The 21,875-nt window shown below is 37.2% G+C and overlaps 2 protein-coding genes across 3 annotated transcripts in view; both read right to left on the bottom strand.

The window, feature by feature from the left end:
• Positions 1-933: 933 nt before the first annotated feature.
• Positions 934-7,013, bottom strand: LOC306987283 (zinc-alpha-2-glycoprotein-like). 2 transcript variants are annotated; one of them, XM_079591392.1, is made up of 7 exons: positions 6,723-7,008; positions 4,907-5,155; positions 4,516-4,770; positions 4,009-4,287; positions 3,689-3,823; positions 3,259-3,340; positions 934-3,130 (listed from the first exon to the last, which is right to left on the bottom strand). In XM_079591392.1, the coding sequence occupies exons 1-7, from the start codon at positions 6,787-6,789 to the stop codon at positions 3,085-3,087; spliced, it is 1,113 nt and encodes a 370-aa protein (XP_079447518.1). In that variant the 5' UTR covers positions 6,790-7,008; the 3' UTR covers positions 934-3,084. The 2 variants fall into 2 exon arrangements, with proteins under 2 accessions (XP_079447518.1, XP_079447519.1); XM_079591393.1 differs by having other exon boundaries at positions 2,100-3,146; positions 3,255-3,340; positions 6,723-7,013.
• A 9,484-nt stretch (positions 7,014-16,497) lies between these two features.
• LOC306986531 (uncharacterized protein) overlaps positions 16,498-21,875 on the bottom strand; it is a 28,816-nt gene continuing 23,438 nt past the window's right edge. Inside the window, exons 12-18 of the mRNA XM_079589842.1 lie at positions 20,187-20,267; positions 19,083-19,636; positions 18,877-18,972; positions 18,337-18,570; positions 18,107-18,245; positions 17,337-17,372; positions 16,498-17,203 (exon numbers count right to left, since the gene is read on the bottom strand). Coding sequence (XP_079445968.1) covers positions 16,656-17,203; positions 17,337-17,372; positions 18,107-18,245; positions 18,337-18,570; positions 18,877-18,972; positions 19,083-19,636; positions 20,187-20,267 — 1,688 coding nt within the window. The 3' untranslated portion in view covers positions 16,498-16,655. The remainder of the gene's footprint in view (positions 17,204-17,336; positions 17,373-18,106; positions 18,246-18,336; positions 18,571-18,876; positions 18,973-19,082; positions 19,637-20,186; positions 20,268-21,875) is intronic.

A 21,875-nucleotide genomic window follows, 5' to 3' on the forward strand; every position in this document is an offset into this window, starting at 1 on the left:
TGCTTTTAATAAAAGTGTGAGAGCGATTTTAACTAGGCTATAGCAAATGTGTTTGCTGCAATAAAACACTTCAGAGCAATTTCCCTCTATGAAAAATTATTCATTTTTTTTTTATTACAAAAGTTAAAATTAATAAATTAGGTCTCTGCTAGTTTAAGATGTGTTTTTGGGACACGGATTGCTGGTTTGTTGAATTATTGGCCGTGGATCTGAACGTGTTCAACATCTCTAGTAAATGTCTCCCCCTGTAGGAAGAGTCTGACAATGAATATATGAGATGGAAAGCAGGAACAGAATTGTAATTCTAAGTAAAAGATGAAGTAGAATTAAGAGAATTAGTTCTGTCTTCTGCTAGAGCCATTATAGTTCATCCGGCCTAGAGATTATAAAATACAACACAATATAAAACTTTAGCTTTAAGCTGAGCTCATGCTGACTTCGTAATTATTCACTGTTTTATGTTTCACAATTCATAAGCTTTTATGGCACTGAAATTTAAAGCAGTTTTTCTGCATTACAAATGTAGCTTCAAACATGTATTAAAACGTTTATAAAAGGAAAATTAGATATTTAGAAGAATGTGAAGTGAAAGACTTCATTGCATGACAACAGAATAATTCAGTTCTGTAGAAAAAAAAGAAAGAAAGTGAAACAGGTTTGAAACAACATGAGGGTGTAAAGTATACAATATTTCTGGAATATTGATGTCAATATTTATTTTTATGTCCTCTGACTTAAACGATAAGCCTTTATGTTTATAAGTATCACTTTTGGCTGCAACTTACACTGTGGCGATTTCAAAATAAAATATTAAACTTTTGTTTAGTTTTAGAAAAGCAGTGTATTGATGTAATTTAATTAATTTATTGAACAACCCGTTTCCTCAAATAAAGCAAACCTCACCTGAAAAACACACTGACAAAGGAGAAGTTTCAGATTTAAAGTGGTTTATTGGTATTACAAATAATTTTACATTTGCAAACAAGTTGCAGCTTCATGGCAAACAAAGAAAATAGTTCAAAACAAAGATGAGAAATATACAGTAACAGTGTATAACTGTATAAAAGACAAAAACATTTGACACTTTAACATTTTACAATGAGGTCTTCTGAATGCAAATGAAATGAACACATTCAATATATTTTATACTAAAAATATAAGGTCCAGTGTTTCTGAAGACCTGAAGCCATTGTACATGTAATATGTGTGTAAATATTATATTATTATAAATATTGAGTTTTTGCTACTTAAATACTGCAAGGAATTCTCCAGAATATTAATAATCGATTTTCATTCAAATCATTAATGTTAATACCTCAAAACACACATCCATGTATTAGCATCAGTACATGAACGGATATATACAGGGCGTTCGGTACGGTACAGGCAATGACACAAATTATTAAATATCTGTGTTAGCTTATTCAATGAAAATTTTCAACAGCAATTAATCAATCCACAATAATTCATTAACCTCCCTAATCTTCAATATACAGCATGGGGATTCATTTAGACCAATGAATTTTCCTCAGAAAAGATGAATGGTGCATGGTCAAGTGCCCCTATATGCTTTTTTGGGATATTAGCTTTCATGTAGCGTGTACTAATATAGCGGTTTGTGAATGTAAAATATCAAGGTTATAAAATATAAAATAATACGGTTATAAAGATCAAAGTGCACGACAAATAAACGTATTGTCTCCTAAAAGAAAGAATCACTTCTCAACTTCCGAAACGAGTCACTTCCTGTAACCTACGTAACAATGTAACATTTGCATAATGCCAGCCTGTGATCTTCATTGGCTGACGGTGATCAACGTCTACTTTACCTCTCAAACACTGTAGTTGTATCTGAGACGGGAAGAGTTTGGTTCATTTTCTTTCTTTTCTTTCTTTCCTTTATTTATATAGCACAAGTAAACACAACATAAGTTGACCACTGTGCTTCACATAACATAACTCCAAGATACATAACATAGATCCAAGAGGATTGATGAGTAAATATATAATTCAGACTGCAGAAAAAAACAAAACATAGATAAAATTACATTTTCTTCATTGGCTGACGGGGATCAACGTCTACTTTGACCCTCAAACACTGTAGTTGTATCTGAGACGGGAAGAGTTTGGTTCGTGTTGAGAAGACGCTGTTCTGTGGCGTGAATCCACTTCAAAAGCATGAGACTCGTGACGGAAATGATACAGAAAACCCGACGCCATCTTTACTGTTTGTATCGCTGTGTATAAAGTGCTGAGGAAGATCCGGAGATCCTGAGATTCAGATATGGTAATGGCCGTTTTGTTTATGACACGCACCGAAGAGGTCGACCAATCACAACAGACTGGGCCGTCTGACCAATCAGAGCAGAGTAGCTCACAGAAAGGAGGAGTTTAGAGAGGCCGAATCTTCGAATTAACCATTTCCAGACTCTTCGAGAAATTAGGTGATTATGAGAAATATATTATGAGAAAATTAAACCTTTGATGCATATGAACCTATTGTAGGAGGAGACCTCTAAAACTACATTAGGAACCTTTAAAATAGCATAATAGCTTAATAAATTAAATTAATTTAAACACCATTCATCCATAATATTATTTATCAGTCTGAGTGAATCACAGATAGATAGCTCAAAGTGGATACGCTTAAATCAGTGTTTCCCAACTCCAAATTTGCAGCAGGGATCAAACAGGATCAGAGTTGGGAAACACGGCTTAAAGTGCATATACAGAACAGATCTGGTAAGTTTGTAACTACTTAATTGTCGGCACTGTTAAGGTGGTGTGCCTGCTGTACCAGGAACAACACTAGATTTATAGTGTTGAAATTTGGCATGCAGACGTAAGGATTGCTTTTGTGCTGAAGAGCCGCTTACAAGTCAGTTATTCACATGTTCTTTCTTAAAATGTAACAGAAACATCATATATGGTTCTGGTCGGAGACTTTTGTAAATATTTCTATGTCCTTAAGCAGCTGGTGCAACCGGCTCCATATAAAAAAAACTAATTGTATTCAATATTGACCGCTAAAGCTCACACATTATTTGGCCTGATCAGAGCGGTGAAGTTAAATTCTAACTTGTTTCACGTCACACTTGACGTGTTTTCATGAAAGCACAAATTCTTCAGCCTGCAGAAAAAAAAACCTGCATTAATACCTTATTGGACTAAAACTCCAGTATCAAATTTTAAATGAACACCCCTAAAAGGTGATCCACTTTTTTTGGGCCTGAAAAAGCAGAGTTTGCTCAAACTTACCCGAGTAGCCGCTGAAACCAGTTTCGTTCAACAGGCTTCAGTAGTTCTGGTGACCCGGAGATGTTATTATAGTTCATCCGGCCTAGAGATTATAAAATACAACACAATATAAAAACGTTAGCATTAAGCTGAGCTCATGACTTCACTGTTTTGTGTTTCACAATTCATAAGCTTTTATGGCACTGAATTTTAAAGCAGTTTAAAATATTTTGAAGAATGTGTTTTTCTTTAGTCCGCACAATAAAAGTCAATGGGGTCCAATGTTATTTTGCTCCCCATTGACTTCATTGCAGGGACAAAAGAATAATTCAGTTCTGTGGAAAAAAAGAAAGTCGTACAGGTTTGAAGCAACATGAGGGCGAGTAAACGATGACAGAATTGTCATTTTTAGGTGAACTACTTTAAATAGTTTTAAACATTTTGAACTTACCATTTAACTCTTTGTGTGCCGTTCCTGCGCAGATACACCATAAAAACACATTTAAAACTACCAGTGCAAATACAGCTGCAGTTACTGCCAAACCATGCCTTCTAGATTCTTCACTGCGATTAGTGCGCTTTTCATCTGTAGGAAACAACAACAGGCTTTTTACCATTTTTATGCATTCATAACAACATGCAATGACAAAAAAAATAATAAAAAATCCAAATTTAATTTGAGAAAATCTGACTGAGCTACAATCATAAATACAGGTGAAGAAGCCAAAATGATAAATGATCAGGATATACAGTATAAACCATCATATTTACCCCATTGTGTTATAAGTGTCTGTGTCAGACTGCTATGAGAGACGTGACACTCATAACCCTCTTCTTCATCTCTGTGAATCTCCACACTGATTCTCATCTGAAAGCTGTGGTCATCATTCGGTCTGACTCCAGTGGAGCTGAAGGCTTCAACGCTACCGTTGTTCAATGTGATCTTCATCTCGATGTGTTTGGGGAAGAAGCCAGTGGCCAGACAGCTCAGATTCAGCTTGCTTCGGTCATGAGGAGCTTCAGAGGCGAACATGTGAACATCTGGTGCGTCTGCAATAAGAAACACAAGGAATAAAATCAAACTGCAACAATATTCCATATTATTTCTACACACAAGAAAAATCAAACACAAACCACCATAAAAGTAGTCAGTCCATATGACTCATGCACTTTTTTATATTTCTAATTCACTAATTCCATTTGCTGTCTAATCAAGAGACATTTTAAATGTTTGAAAATGATAAAGAAGAACACTGAAGTCATCAGATCAACACATACTGATTATTGAATCATTAAATGTGGAGATCCAGTCCTTGCACTTCCTGAGGTATGACTGAAGATGCGGATTATGAAATCTGTCAGCGTCCCACTTCACTTTGGTTTCTTTTGCCTTTGGATTTTTCTCCATCCACTGCATCGTGTCAGAATTAAAGGCAATGAAATCCTCTCCATCATATCTGTACTCATCAAACGCTTTTACATTCATCACTGGATCCAGCTCACAGCCGATTCTCCTCTGTAGTGTATGGAGGCCTAAAAAATATATTATAATATTGTTATTGATAAACAAAAATAATAATATTTATTTCAATAAATAACTATTCGAACATAAATATATTTTTTAAAAATATATTATTTTTTTTTACACTGAACTCAGCAACAGACTCACCGTCACATTTGGATCTTGTGCAGTTTGCCAGAGTATAAACCAGATGTATAAACCAGTCTCTAGATTCATCTGGTTCTTCAGTGTCTCTCCAGATCTCTGAATCCTGACGGTGTCTTTTCCAGGTTTGTTCTTCATTACTGTAGTGAGAGATCCGCCTGTCATCATACAGACCCACTGCGCTGAACTCAGGACCGGAGGATCCGGCAGGTTTGGAGAGAGCGCTGTAAACATACTGGAGAAGATGTCTCTCTGAAGAAAAAGAAATGCAAGACAAGAATACTGTGGAAACACACCAAAGTGATCAAAGCGCAGTCTTTCACACGCCACGGACCCCCAAATCTGATCATCCCCAAACACCCATCCTAAAATTTACAATGCAGATAGATAATTTAATGTATAAAAATACCCAATTATTATTATAGGTACATATGTGTAAAATGTTGTTTAAAAAATATTTAGTGTTTTTTTCTTCCTTCTTACTATAGTAGCCTAATGTACTGCAAGATGTATTGAAATATATTATATTTATTAAAAATTTATGTAGGCCTATTTTAATCTATGCATTTAAATCAAATTTTCTTTTTTATATGCATCTATTTTAATCAAATGTATTTATTAGTTATTTAAATCAAAGTGTATTTGTTTATTTTAATAGCCTATATTTTATTTTAACCAAATCTGTTCGTTATTCAAATCAAAATGTATTTATATTTAATATTTTTTTTATTTTAATCAAATGTAGGCTTTTTTTCTTTCTTTCTTTTTTTTTTTTTGGTTAGTTCAATCTTGTTTTTATTATTATTATTTTTACACTGTTTTTCTCATTGCTAGGCTATACGAGATGGTTCTGAATAAGTTACCTATGGCTGCGATCAGAAGCGGTTCTACTATATCCATATAAACTTCCACGTTTCTTAATACAAAACTGCACAAACCGTGAAAAATGCAAAAGCATTTCTGTGAAACTTTAGATTCACAGTTTTGTCAATGAATTATGGGCGCCGCTTCCACGAGCTGAACTGACCCACGCGGAAACATGATGCATTGACATGCAAATGCCATTGAGTTTTCGAATTCCCACGTCGCCCATATAATGTCACCGCATTTGCTATTTTGTCCCGGGACAGTCGATCCATTAATAGCCCGAGTAGGCCTACATGGGAGTTCCCCTTCTGTTACGACCATCGCATTCCGCAGGAGAAGGACCAGATGTCAAGCAGCAACTACGTCAAAACAACCGGAACTTCGCCGGTAAATGCAGCTTTAAAAAAACACGCAATTGAAATAACGGGAGTAGCGCGCGCTCGCGCACACACACACACACACACGCGCCTAACTTCAAGTTCTTCAAAGTGTGGGGGGCAAGGGCAGTGACCACGGCAGAAGGAATCTTTGCAATCTTGTTTTGAAGGCAGGAGGAATGTAATGCCATTTTAATTCTGTGCTGATGATGTCCATGTTTTAATGCCATTCTGACATCAGCTTTTACCGCTCGTGCTAGAGTTTCAGACAATATGAGGAGACACCTTCTTATCACTGGACAAGAGAGAAAGAAAGCTACAAATGCACAAAACTAAACTAATATGCACAAAAAATCCTCGCTGAACTCCTGATTAGGCTCAAATATTCTCACATCTCCCTTCAATCAAAAATAACACTCCCTGTCGAGTCTCATCACGGGCGTTGCTTCACTTTAAACCTTCACTAACTTTATTAAAAATTCAACCGCCATTACATCTGCGCCATTCATTAATATAGACTATAGGCTATATATATATATTTTAAAAAAAAACGTTATTCAAATAAATTTACTTACCGCACGCACTGAACATTGGTAATGCGCAAAGAAATGTAACAGAGACAACAAGTCGTATTGATTCCATTTAGTTCTCCCAGGAACAGTAACACCGTCAGCATCATCATGTTCTACAGCGCGATAAAGCACACGTGAACGCGCCGCGGCCTCTCGATCTCAGACAAGAGTGTCAAGAGTGACAGAATCATCAGTGAATTCCTTTCGTTTGAAACCCGAGCCAGAATCTCATTCTTCTTCTTCTGGGATTTTGGAAGTTTAATAATGCATTACCGCCACTAACTGGACTGGAGTGTCCAGAGTACTGGACTGGATATATAAGCATCAGCTGTTCCTCACACACGTGACCATGAACCTTCTCAGCCACACTGAACGCTGATTGGTCAAGAGAAACTCTTCCCTTTACCTGCGCAAAGGCTTCAGACAGTGGCTTACCTGCCATAAATTTACCAAAACAACCTAAGCAATAATGATCTGAATCTGATGCTTTTTGTTTGTTTATGTGTGTTTTAGTAAAAACAGATCATCAGTAAAAGTGTGAGAGAGCATATAAAGGGCAGATAAGCATAAAACAAAAAAAGTCTTACTTCATAATGTCCCACTTTTGCTAAAATTCACCCTAATATTTGTATACTTTATACAAATATTTATACAAATATTATAATTTGTATACAAACTTGTATACTTGTATACAAATATATATACTTTATACAAATATTTGTATATTTGTATACCCTAATATTTTTGAAACTTTCAAAAAGTTTCGCTTTCTGTTCAATATTTAATGTAAGTGTAAATATTGCACACTGTTTTTTTTTTTTAAATTGTATTTTTAATGATGCGTTTCATATTCCCAATGTTTATCCATGAAAATAAACATTGGGAATGTGACATCCAAATACATAATGGTGAGCATTAATAGACATTAAAGTCTGCTGTTCTGACTGAGAGTAATCATATACATCAGGGAATAACTGTGTGCATCCACCATTTAATCAGATTATCAGATTTGTTTGTATATGCCTTTTTGGAAGAAAAAACAAAAGACATGTCCCTGTTGTCAACTGACAAGGTCAGTCATACAGGAATCAACAACAATGTGCAAACCCAAATCTAGGTTTGGTTTTATTCCAAAAAAAAAATATAGAATTTTATGTGTAGATGAAAAATAAACTAGTTTGAAACATAGTCATAGTGATTTGTTGCTTAATCCAACAAGAACGAAGTGTGACGCAGAATAAATGAAGACACTCAGCATTTATTAAATAAATAACAAGAACACAACAAACTCTGTTAATGCAGAACACAGAGGGCTTAAATACACAGGCTAGAGGATCAACCAAACAGGGAACAGGTGAGACACTAATTAGTAACCATGACAACTAATCATTAACTAGGCAAAACAGAGACAAAGAAAACCATAACTAGAAATTAAACAGAAGACAATGAAACCAAACATGACAACATAAAATGCAAAACATATTTCTAACATATTACAGTATGTACAACTGATGTATGAACACACTCAAATGGTTCATGAAAAAAATCTTATTGCAAAAATAATGCAGAATGAATTGTGCAAATAAAACGTACATTCAATACTCACTCTCTGCAGTGATGACAGTGCATTTCTTTAAAACAAAGAACAGCCCTAAAAATGCACTAGGAATATAAAGATTTGGCGAGTCTTTCATACTTTCAATGATCATACAGTCAGCATAGGGATTCAATATGGCAAAAAGTACACAATTCATAAAATTACACACACAAAATGCAAAATGTCAAATACTTATGAACATGTAATGCAGGACATATTTAAAATTTTGAGAACATATATCAAAACAGTCTGAAAGTGCATAAGCGAGACGCATGTAAATCATGGATAGGAAGGACCAGATTAAGGGCACGTTTACACATCAACAACGTACTCAAAAAAAATTGGGGGGAAAAAATGTTGTTGCCATGTAAATGAACGGCCAAAAACGCACAAAAAGTTTTCCGTTTTTAGTTGAAAACAGTGTCGTGTAAACGCCCCCAAAATCTGTTTCCAAAACCCTGGTTTATAGCTCAACAGTACACACGCATTTCACATTCACGGACAAAGAAACCAGGGCTGCAAAACACTGGCTCAAAGCGATATGATGCAGAATACATTCATAACGTTCATACTTCAATTTCTAAATGGGGATTAACCTTTTGTTCATACTACAAGTTCCTACTTCTGTAACAAACATTGGATTTCATGTTCTTGCCCCATCTTAAGGCAGAGCTAATAAAGCCGGGTACACACTGTATGATTTTGGCCAGGATTTGGCTGTCTGAGACAAATTATGCAGATCCTAAAAGACTCATCTGATCCTAGGCTAAAATCTGAATCATGTTCACACAGTGAGTCTGCACAAGGAACAATAGAAAAGGACTATTATAAATCTCGCAGTGTGAACCTGGCTTAAGCTATTCATGTTTATTGTGAATGGCTTCACATTTCTGTAATTACATAATGCCACTGTTGAACCTTCCTTTACCCATCCATACGCATAATAGGGATAAAGCGGTTTGGATGATAACTTTACATAACATTTCTCATTAATTGATGATAAAAACAATTCTAAATGTGAAATAACTCTCAGGCTTTATTGCTGTACTGCATTTATAGAAGTTCTTAGTTACAAATAATGTGCTTTAAGGCTTTATTAAACTCTTAGAGCTAAATTGTGGCTTATAGTCTGAGATAACGGAGTCCCTTTATGCGTTTACTAGACACTAGCAATGCAGCGTTAGTTGCCGGCAAGACATCAACAAACTAACAAATCTGTTTCTACTGTATGACAGTGTAAAAGCCGGCTATTCGGCCCAACTTCCGGTTTCCAAATAGCCGGTAAGGAAGCGCGTGTTCAAGTCTCTCCAGCGTTTTAAAGGAATTTTGGTTAAATAAGACACAGGTTCTCATATGCAATTATCTCGTTTTAATCTGACTCCATGAATTAAATAAAAGTTCAATGTGCAATAAGGTTATGTTTACACTTAAATAGTTACAACATGATGTAATGAGAATTTAAACCATTTGTACCCAGCATAAATGTTACCTGAGAGAGAGAGAGAAAGAGAGAGAGAGAGGGGGAGAAAGAGAGAGAGAAAGAGAGAGAGCGAGAGGGAGAGGGAGTGAGACCCTCTCCCCAGCTTGGCATCCAAAGACAAGAGAGTGAAGACCCTTTGCCCTCCAGTTTTGTCATTTCTCCCCCCACCCTGTCCCCATCACCCAGGTGTGAGACATTCAAACTGACCAATCAGACCATCACAATTTCCTCCATTGTCCCAATCACTGCTATGCTGGAAATGTCTTGATGAAAAGAAAGTGTCTTTGTTGCATTGAAATAATCTTGGATTATTTCCAACCTTACAGTCCGCCGCTTGGCACCATTGGCAATACAGATGGAATTCAAAGGTGGCACGATGCAGAGAGACATGCTTTCTGGTGTGTGCAGTTGTATCTTCAGACTTTTCGTCCAGGCTTTGTGGCAATAACAGTTTGTCAGTGTTCAGTCTTTGTTCACCATCCAGCCCTGCATGAAGAGGCTCCATCAAATGGTCTTTCACCGTTCATAGATGTGCAATTCATCCATCACACCTCCACAAGAACAGGCACTGAATCTGGGAGCAAACGAGTGGGACAGCAATCTGGCAGTTGTGTCTTTCTGAACCAGGACACAGGACATAACTTCAGTAGCAGTGATCCTGTGATTTAAGAGAGCATCCAATACAACAAACAGCAAAAGTAGACATATGGCATTTGTCATTGGTCAACGGGTTGATATGGTCAGATTCAAATTTGTCTCTGGCAAAAAACCCTTAAGTATTTAGGAACACGGTCAAGGGAGGACAAACGAAGACCAACAAGTTCTTACACTGTTTCAGGAAACACTCAAACAAATTTCATCACAACAAATCAACAATGCTGGTTTATAACCTCATTTCATGTAGAGTTTCTGTAAAATATTTAGTGTAACCCAAACGCAGAGATTCAGTTTAATCAATGTCCAAAAACATTGTTGTAGGTCAAATGGTCAAAATACAAATATGCAAGGTGTATTCAACAAAATTTCATGTAATATCAATAATAATATTCAATCAAAATCATGAAGAAATACATATAATAATCATTGTTTGTTCAGTAATCTTCCAATGTAAGCCACCTATGCAGATTTAAGAAGTGACTTTGGCATAATACAAGAATGGAGATCTTTCTTGTAACAGTGTGTGTGTGTGTGTGTGTGTGTGTGTGTGTGTGTGTGTGTGTGTGTGTGTGTGTGTGTGTTTGTTTGTGTGTGTGTTTAGTCATATGACAGTTTGGTGTGTGTGTGTGTTTTTGTGTGTGTTTTTGTGTGTGTGTGTGTGTGTGTGTGTGTGTGGCTGGCTAAGTCACAGTCGATGACAGGGTTGAATTGTAATTTTTTGTGATTGATTGAAGCGTTCACACTTCAGATCTAGTTTGTTTTTATAATGTGTCTGTTATTAGAGGCATTGTTGAGAAATCATGGGCCCTATGATTTTCCAATCACACCAATAACAATCAGTTAAACATTTTTTTAATTTTAATAGCAGGTCTGTCTTTGCTTTAGAATTTGTATTATCAATTTGTGACTGTAGCCATTCATGTGTACGTTACAGTGTTTTCCCATGAGTCGGTAATGTTTACTGTCATCATGGGATCAGCTTTGCCATCCTATGTGTGTGAAGCTGTCTGAATCTGTTCAGTGTGATGATGGACAATAGATCATTAGTGAAGTGTCACTTTTGGGCTCTATGCCATCTTTATCTTCTTATGTGTAGTGTTCAGCGGTAAATGGAGGTGTGTGTTCAGTGTTCATGCCTAAGAGATGGGTGGAATCAAATATGATAATTGTGTTGTAAATTTGGATCCAGTTCTAACTGGGAGGCCACAGTTATGCAGTAGTGTTACTGTGATGTGTGAGTGGCCTCGAGTTGTCTTTTCACCCATCTCCCGAGTCTCAGGTTATGTTCTAACAATCTCGTCCTGCTTCGGTGCAGGTGGAGTCCGGCCCGTCCTGGCGTCCATCCTCCAAGGGATTTCAGTGTTAAAACTTGAGACAGAAACAAATGCAGAGAAAACCACAGTTAATTCAGATATTTTCAACAGTTTAAAATTTTTAATTCCTGTTTTCACATGAAACCGAGTTTCATTGACCAGGTCTAAATTGTTGCTGTTTCAGGACAATGTGTGACACCTAAAGCTGCTCTTGGTTCAGTCTTCACAGTCTGCTTGTGTCATGAGCATTAGAGATCCCAGTTCTGCTGGGGAAATCTTCTGGATTCATTTGAGTTTTTATTACTCATATTGTCATTTTAAGTTGCTCATTACAATCAGATCTGTAGGCAGAAATTTGTTCACCTGGATCGGTGTTGCCTGTTTTATGGTGTCATTCACACATTTTGTTAGTGCAGATATTTTTTTACCTGCAAGAAACTGTGGTATCTGTCTGCTGTTTAGCATTTCACACCCTCCTCGTAAATTTACTTCTCTGATCAGATTCGGTTTTATTTGGCTGTTACCTGTGCCACACTTATTTGCAAACATAAAAGCACATCCTCTGCCCTTTTGGCACTGGTTAACATCCCAATAGAATCTAATTATAAAGACTGATGTCACACTTTTCCAATTAATGCCCTGCTTGGCGATTATAACACAATGTATATTAGAATTCGAGTTATAATACAATTATGTTATATTTAAAATAATATAAGGTAAATAATATTATTTCTGGTCTCTGGAACAACTTTATTGTCAAAGTATTCGTTTTTTTAAATGCCTATTCTTTCATTTTTAGTCTCTTTGAGGACTACGTGAAAGGCAAAATTACTATTTTAATATTTAATTATTCTCTTTTGACTCTTTAATATTATTTTACCCGCTTAGATTAGGAAACTATGTCGCTTTGAGGTCCTTACCCAGTAGGTCTCCGGCACAAGCGTTCAGTCCTGAAGATCAGGAGCAGAGGCAAATGGCTACATATCTAGGATTTTGCCGTAATCCCTACATGCAACAATCAAAGATACATTCAGTAGCCCTCAAGGATGCCCTTCAGGAACTTAATTCAACGGTTTTACTTTAGTAGGTTTTGGCCACCATTAAAGACGCCAGTAGATTAACTTTACTTCTTCTTTAATGGCTTTGGATTGGCCAAGCCCGTGATGGTTCACGTGCACTTACTTACAGTAACATTAAATTAGAACAGAAGTCATCGGAAGCATCCAAGCTAGATTAATCGACCAGCCTCTAACTGGTCCTAGACGGACATACTCATCCTCCCACCCAAGCAGCCTGCAAACTTCCTGATATCAGTTTTTAGCCGTCGCTAAACTCTGAAGCAGCCTTGTGGTAACATACGAATCCGTCAATCTTATTTGGGAAAAACAATCTCTGAGTCATTTAGAATTAATTCAAACGTAATAATGCATAAATTTTGTTCAAGATTCAGAGTTTCTGAACCCTAATGCGCAACGTTCTCTGGAACTTTGAATATGAGTGTTTTGTTGTTTCAGGATTTTTAAATTCATTCTTGTGTTACAAATTTGAAAATTAACAATTATTTAATGCTTTTCAATCTCATCTGTGTTAAAGTTTAAGCTTTCAAATGTAATATAGATTTTGTCAAGATTAGTTTAGGTTTAGTATAGGATATTAATGCTTTCAATGTAGTTTTGGGCCTACCGGTGGGCCGGCGACACAAAGGGTTAAGCGTTTGGAAGCAGCATGGCATTAGCATTTAGCTTAGCCTAAAACTGATTTTTAGCCTGTAAATCATGTCATCCTATTTTTTCCAAACTTCTTTGCTTTTCATAAACAGTTCATCGACCTGCCTTTTTATTTATAAAATCACGCATTTTTCGATCGTTTACAAACTTAGATTTTTATTTCTGTTGTTTGCTCATTCTCTTTGTATAAGCCAATGCAATAATGGCAAAGATATGCGGCTGATTTTATAACTTTTAGGGTTTATTTTTTCGGTTCTTCGTCGAGTTATTCATTATTTGGAAGATGTTATTCCAATTTTAGGTTTTGTTTCTTGTTGCTTAGGCAAACAAGGAGATCTTTAAAATCTATTCAAGTGTTTTCATTCTTCATCTGCGCTGCTGCTAATCTAATCACATCCTCATGCGTGTTTCTAGACAAAGAACAAACATTTTCTGAACACTTCTAAAAAGGTAGAAAAAGTTGAACTTAGCACAGCGGCGGAAGAAAGAGAAGATGTTCAAACCTCTGTGTTGATTTTAGCATTCCATTTTGCTGGAAAGAACTTTGCTCGCGAAATCCATCTGAGTATCACGTCGGGGTCACCACTGTAAAAGCCGGCTATTCGGCCCAACTTCCGGTTTCCAAATAGCCGGTAAGGAAGCGCGTGTTCAAGTCTCTCCAGCGTTTTAAAGGAATTTTGGTTAAATAAGACACAGGTTCTCATATGCAATTATCTCGTTTTAATCTGACTCCATGAATTAAATAAAAGTTCAATGTGCAATAAGGTTATGTTTACACTTAAATAGTTACAACATGATGTAATGAGAATTTAAACCATTTGTACCCAGCATAAATGTTACCTGAGAGAGAGAGAGAAAGAGAGAGAGAGAGAGAGGGGGGGAGAAAGAGAGAGAGAAAGAGAGAGAGCGAGAGGGAGAGGGAGAGAGACCCTCTCCCCAGCTTGGCATCCAAAGACAAGAGAGTGAAGACCCTTTGCCCTCCAGTTTTGTCATTTCTCCCCCCACCGTGTCCCCATCACCGAGGCGTGAGACATTCAAACTGACCAATCAGACCATCACAATTTCCTCCATTGTCCCAATCACTGCTATGCTGGAAATGTCTTAATGAAAAGAAAGTGTCTTTGTTGCATTGAAATAATCTTGGATTATTTCCAACCTTACAACAGTGACTCTTGAGATGAACAATAAATATGACGTGCAGATACATAGATCATCTGTATCAGGATCTTGCTTTTGGTGACAATGAACATGACGTGCAGACTCATGGACCGGCTGTATCATTCTGTACCTTATTCACTGATCTTGAGCCGACGTTCTCACTTCTGGTGGAGCAATTACAGTTCATCTGGCCTAGTAGAGATGACACAATATATGTTATGAAACATCTCTCTGTGGGATTAGAAAGTTTTCTTTAAAGGATAGTCAACCTAATGTTGTTCCAAAACCGTGTTACTTTCTCCCAAGCGTCACAAAAAGCGATGTAAAAAGGAGTCCACTATGAGACTTTTGGATCCCGATTTGTGTCTGGAACTGATTAAATTAGAAGAATTCACTGCAATCTTTCTGCTCATTACAGCTCTCAAATCTCATTACACATTTAAACACCAGGTTTGGTTAGGAGATATGTGCATCATTTACATCAAACTTGGAGTGATGCATCTTGATGCACAATATTTGAATATACATGAACACAAATTACATTTAAGAGCTTTTTTTGTCCTGTTCGAAGCTTGACAGATGTGGCAACCATGATGTAGCGTCTGGACCAATCAGTATATATATATATATAACCACTTGAGAAATGTATAAACATGCATCTAATTTTCCCATCTCATGATTTTCCTTTAATGTGGTTTGGCTTATGTTGTATTGTAAACTCTAATGGGTTAATTTTTCAAACTTTGCAAACTATGGTTAACCAAAATCATGTGTGGCACGTTTGGTCTCTATAAACTCCAGACTTCGTCCCTCATTTGTTAATTTACATTACATTTTGCTAACTTTGTGACGCATTAGTATTATAAGAATCTTGAAGACTCTTCTCTTAAACACCCAATGAAATTACATATTCAAATGCCTCCTAGAACACAATGGGTCGTACAAATTTCCCTCCAAAGGAAACACTTCTTATTGGCTCACAGACCCCCAGAGGCTGTGACATCTTCACGCTATAAAATCACTGATCACAAGATCCGCCTCTCTCTCTCTCCCTCCGCTCTCTTACTCTCGTGGTCCTTCCTGAGAAGTCCTAATGTGAAGATGATGCTGAACTAGAAGTCCCCCAAGGACCCCCAAGCTGGTGCCAGGCTGCGGCCTTGTCTTTCATTCACCAAAGAGACTCTGACTCCCACTGGTTCTCTCTCATCAAGACAACATCAGCAAAGATCAACTGGAGCCTCAACAAATTGCATCAGGACAGTTTAATTCAAATGGACGAGACATGCAAGTATCAAACTTAGTCTCATTATTTGATACATTAAGTGTCCTTACACCTTTTAAAGAAGTGTGTGTTAGAACTAAACGGATGGTTTGCTCAAGGCTGATGATCTGCTGATAATTCAAACAATGCTATAACCTCTTGCTTTCCTGTATTCTGCTTCAGCTCTTCCCCTTGGTGAACTGTGTGCATGTGTATGTTAGAGTAGTTTAAATGTTTAGTCTAGTTAATAAAGTCTTGTTCATATCACACGTAAGGTTGTCTGTGTCTCAAGCTCATATCCGGAGTCAATAATCATAGATGTTTGGCTACTTGCTCTTAGTAGTATAAGTAAGAAAGACATTTCCCATGCCCCGGAAATGTACATTTCTATTAATCAATTAATAACCAATATTGAGGGTTCACGGGATGATCTGAGTAATTGGTTGTAATGTTAATGTAGCTACATCAAGTTAATCCGATTAACTGATCCAAATATTCATAATCAATTATAACAAGTTATGATTGGTTATTAATATTTCATAGAGCTAATTTGCTACATTGGACACAATAAAACAGAGACAAAAATAAATGAATGTCTTTATTCAGATGCTGAATCACTGATGAAAAGCAGCAACAACAAATGATTCTCATCCTTTGAGTAAGAAAATATATTTTTGATGTTTTTAAACATTAATTACGTGAAACTTTATTTTCATCAATTATTTCATATTAGGGCTATAAATTCATGTATTGTGTTTGACAGGTGTGATGATCAGTGGAGTTGAGTTTTTACCTCCATCATTAAGGCACGGGCCAAACAATGGATAGAGTTTTCCAGTGAAAGACTGACCAGTGAAAGAGTAGATATGAGAGCTGGACTCCACATCATAAAAGGAGACCAGACCCTCCTCATAATCCACAAACACACCGACCCGCTGCGGCTTCACTCTCACACACAGAGAGACAGAGGGACCAGCACAGGCCCAATATTCATTCCCATTCTTCAGCCGCACAGTCCAGCATCCATTACTGGGACTCAGTGTGATCACTCCCTTCCTGTTAATGGATTCTCTGGCCACTCCTAAATCCCATTCAGTCTTTCCCTTCACCTGCACCTCAAAATAAAATCTCCCTGAGGAGAATCCCTCCTTTCCCAGGACACTTGCACATCTATCAAATCTCTCTGGATTGTCTGGGAGTTTCTGTATAATGTCTCCATGTCTCACTTGTTTTCCATCATCAGACAGGATGAGTTTAGGATGAGCTGTATCAGGATCCAGAGTCACATCCACTGAGAAAACAGAATATGAATCTTAATCCAGATATTTAGTGATGATGTTTGTAATATTTAATCATACTGTAGGTCAGTGATGAAGCTGTGAGTATCTGAATGTAATGTAGTGTAGTGCAGACAGCAACTGTACCTGCATACTGCTGCATCCTCTTCACATCTGTAGAGACACATGACAATAAAACATCAGCAGATCATTGACATGTTTATGTGTGGAGTTATAGACAAGATTTAATGTTATATTTAAAGAATTGTGAACAACATCATGTTTTATCTGATCAACGTGTGTGTGTGTGTGTGTGTGTGTGTGTGTGTGTGTGTGTGTGTGTGTGTGTGTGTGTGTGTGTGTGTGTGTGTGTGTGTGTGTGTGTGTGTGTGTGTGTGTGTGTGTGTGTGTGTTAGCACTGCTAAGCTGTTGGAGATTCAGGCCTGATATTTCACACACATCCCTCTTCTCATGAAGATCAAATCTGCCTCTTAAACACATGATGTCTATTCATTTGATTTTCTGCTTTTGTAGTTTTGGTGAAACATTTAAAATGATTCTCTGCTAAATTGATTTGCAACTGTTTATGGAAACCCTTAGGAAATGTATTCACATATATTGATGGAAAAACTGAAAGAACAAATAATCTCAGAGTTAACTAAATATTAATGTTCATCTTTACAGTTTCCCAATAAAAAAAAGTATAAAAAAGTAACCTTCTCTGTCTTATCTGTCTGTCTTGTGTGTGTGTCCTCTTTGCTCCGCAATGTTTTTTCACTGTGTGAGAATATGGATGCGAGTGAATGCTTGAGAACCGTGTCAATTGTGTGAGTCTCACTCTGAATGCCTGAGTTGTCAGCCCTGATAAAAAGATGATAAATGTGTCTATCTGTACGGTGTGTTTGATATTGTCGTACCAGTTAGCGTGAGTTTCTCCTGTAGAGAGTCCTGCAGTTTAGTCAGAGCTCTCCTCAGAGTCTCCAGACTCTCCTCAGTCTTCACACTGATCTCAGACCAGTTCCTGGTGTCTCTAGAGCTGCACAGGGATGAGTAAATCTACAGCAGGAGAGAGGAGAAATGCTTCAGCATGGGGAGTGTTCTGGTGTCATATACGGCATTATCATTGATCAGAGAGATGTTGACTGACCTGTAGGAGCTGGAGGTGATCTTCAGTGTGTGAGAGCCGCTCCAGCTCAGTGTTTCTCATCTTTAGCTCAGTGATCTCCTGCTCCAGCTCTTCAATGAGCTCTTCCTCCTGTTCCTCTGCTGCTTTCTGCTGCTCCTCCATCATCTCCAGCTGTTCAGTCTGACATCTCTCAATGCAGCGGATGAGATCAGTGAAGAGCTCCACACGGGCCGCTTTCTCCTTCTCTGTGTTTCTCTATCAACCAGGACCATCAACACATTATTAGTGGAGTTTGCTAAGAGAAGAATCAGTGTTATTATTTATCATACTTCAGTGTTTTAGACGGTTTTCAAAACCCCTCATTCTGCACCGTTTGCACTGAATGATTCCTCAAATCATGTGTCTTGTTGAGGAGAGATGTGTTATTACTTTACTAAGTGATCAGCGAATCACAGACGTGTCGATATTCAGACCAGTAGAGCGACCGTGAGTGTGAAATCCAACAACATTTCAACAAAAAAATAATAGGTATTTAAATTAATTCACTTATTTTAAACTCACTTTTCTGACTTCTGCCGAGTGTTTGACGTCTTGAATCTTCTTGATTCTGTCCTGGATCTTCTGCTGTGTGTCTTTCTGTGTCTTCATCAGTTGAGTCTATAGACAGAGAACACACAATATGTTTTCATAATTGGTCACTTATATCAAAGAACATGTGATTCCTCATGATAAGAGCCATTTAAAGTCAGTTTGTCAGTAACTTTTACCTTCTTCTCTTCACTCTCCTCTTCTAAAGAAACAGTGTTGTGGTTCTGGTGGTCTTTCAAAGCACACATCGAACACACACATGTCTGATCATCTCTACAGAACAGCTCCAGAGGTCTCTCATGTTTCTGACATATATAGTCCTCCAGATTACTCACAGGATTGATCAGTTTGTGTTTCTTTAAACCTGCCACTCTCAGATGAGGCTCCAGGTGAGTTTCACAGTAAGAGCTCTGACACACCAGACACGACTTCAGGGCGTTCAGCTTTCTTTCCTCACAGACGTCACACAGAACTGCAGCTTTTTTCTCAGGACTTTTCTTTTTATAGTGATCTACAATCTCCCGGAGTGTGGTGTTAATCTTGAGATCAGGTCTGTGCTTGAATGTTTCTTTACAATATGGACAGTTGCAGGTCTGGCTGTTGTCCCAGCACTTATTCAGACAGGTCTTGCAGAAGTTGTGTCCACATGGAGTGGAGACTGGATCAGTGAACACGTCCAGACATATAGAGCACTGAAGCTCCTCCGTCAGTGGACCGCTGGAGGAAGACATCACTGGAGAGAGAAATGATGAAGATAAATCACCTACTAGTCTAAAGTTTGGAAACACATTTGACTTTCTTATCTAATGGCTTTTGCTTGAAGGACTGAAATAACAATAATTATTATTATTAGTCTATTATTATAAATGGATGAGTGGACAGTGAAGGAAAAGACTGAACAAGCCTCCCGTGAACTCATTTAATACTGTTTATAAAGAATCTCATGACGCTGAAGCTGGTTGAATGTAAAGAATACATTGAGTGACGTCTTTGAAGAAACTCAAATATATGAGAGATCATGTACAGTCAGCTGGTCATTACTGCAAACCAAGAGAAAGTGATCAGTAGCCTAATGTGAAGCTCATTACACGAACACTTACTGTACCAAATAAATAAATAAATACACGAAGGAGCAATATTGATTTTAAATGTTTTTATCTGTTACTGTTCACTCTTGAACTGTATATCAAATATTATATGAGAAGACTGTAAGTTATTCATGCACTAATTCATTCTTCATCTGGTTTTTTATTTGTTTTATTTATTTATTTGTATTTACTTACATGGAGGTGTCGCAATACTCCATCTCCTGTTTTTTCTTGCTTTTGTTGATGTTGGTGAAGATTCTGCCATTGTTCTTCCCTCTTCGTTTTCAAGAATAGAAATGTTATTGAACGATCAAAGAACTGATAAGAAACATCTAATGTGTATTTAGTCACTGAGGTTTAAATGAAATCTTACCTCGAGTCCGATTTAGTTTTACTTATTCATCATAATATTATTTCAAGTCAAATGTATAACAAATTGTTTAAAATGAATGTAAGAATTTATAGTGAGGGAAACACAATCGGTCATTTGAAATTCAGTAAGAAACTCATAAATTTACATTTTACAACTTTGACCTGCTGTTTAGATTAACCAAAGTACAAGAGATATATTTTCCAACAAAACTATCTTTAAATAAAAATAGATACATCTCTCCACAAAATACATGATATAGTCAAGTGTAGTTTTAATCTTGTTTAATGTAAATGTGATTTTCATCTGCAGTTTAGCAGGTTTGTGTTCAGTGAATCTGCAGCTCATTTACTTCCTGTTTCTTTAGTTTTTCTGTCGTGTGACTAAATGACAGAAACCACAAACTTTGCTTTACAACCTATCAAATGACACACTTTTAATACACATCTGATACCATTTCAGTGCAGTAAACAACTAAAGTATTTGAGTATTTGACATGTTTAAACCTGGTTCTGTTCAACTTATTCCCGTTCGACACAAACCTACTAAACCAGATCACTTCCCTTATAAACCTGTTCATCACAATCTCTCTTATATTTCTCTCTCTCTTACCTGTGAGGATCAGATGTGTCCACAAGACTCTTTGAACGGATCAATATTCTGTTGTTTAAAGAGGTTGATCGGTTCAGGCGTCCATATTGTGGTTGATCAAGTTAGTTTCACTTTCTCTGAATCTCTCTGGCTGCATTCCAAACCGCATACTTCCCTACTATTTAGTATGGGGAAAAGAGTAGGCGAGCGAAAAAGTAGGCTTGTTTGAGATGCGCCTTGCCTCGCCTGAAATGTATGCGAGAGTAGGCGGCTGCAGTGAGGGGAGGAGTGAAAAAAGTGCAGGCAAGCAGGACAGTTTTCTCTTCTCTCAGTGGATCTGACAGCTGTGAGATCAAAGATGGATATCGCGGGATTCACGGGATTCACGCTCGTGCACAGTGTTGCTAATAAACTGGATGTAATTTAAGTTCTGTTGCTTTTATTTGAAAATAAATAGATAATGAACAAGACACCCAAAGCACTTATTTAATCCCATTCCAAATACGTGTTTATCAATATATATATTTTTCTTTAATACAGACATGTTTCTATATTTTTTAAAATAAAAATAACATAATCACATAATCCATATAGAGATCGCACTGTCAGAGAGTTTGGGAATATAATAATTTGGGAACACATAATTTATACACATAAAACATGATATCAGAGTTTTAAAATCAAACATTTTAAAAGAGAACATTACATCATGGTTGTTTAAACCAATGAGCATCAACCTGTGTCGTCAGCAAGTCGTTTCCCATCATGCTTTTGATCAGCGCAGTCGGTGGAGAGAGAGCAACTGCGCGCGACTGCAGAATCCGACACGTGCGCCTTGCGCTCGCGAGAGTTTTTTGACATACGTCAGCATGGCATCAGAGCCAGGCGGACCGCACTCGGACACATTTCTAACCGGCATGCAT

The sequence above is a fragment of the Phoxinus phoxinus genome, assembly GCF_949152265.1.
Source record: "Phoxinus phoxinus genome assembly, chromosome: 19".
Taxonomy (NCBI): Eukaryota; Metazoa; Chordata; class Actinopteri; order Cypriniformes; family Leuciscidae; genus Phoxinus; species Phoxinus phoxinus.

Excerpts from the sequence above, each read along its gene's own strand:
- LOC306987283 (XM_079591392.1), bottom strand. The coding sequence starts at position 6,789 with ATGGAATCAATACGACTTGTTGTCTCTGTTACATTTCTTTGCGCATTA. Across the intron at positions 4,288-4,515 it reads ATTTAATGATTCAATAATCA|ACGCACCAGATGTTCACATG; the intron begins GTATGTGTTGAT and ends TTCTTATTGCAG. Across the intron at positions 3,131-3,258 it reads TGGTTTCAGCGGCTACTCGG|GCTGAAGAATTTGTGCTTTC; the intron begins GTAAGTTTGAGC and ends TTTTTTCTGCAG.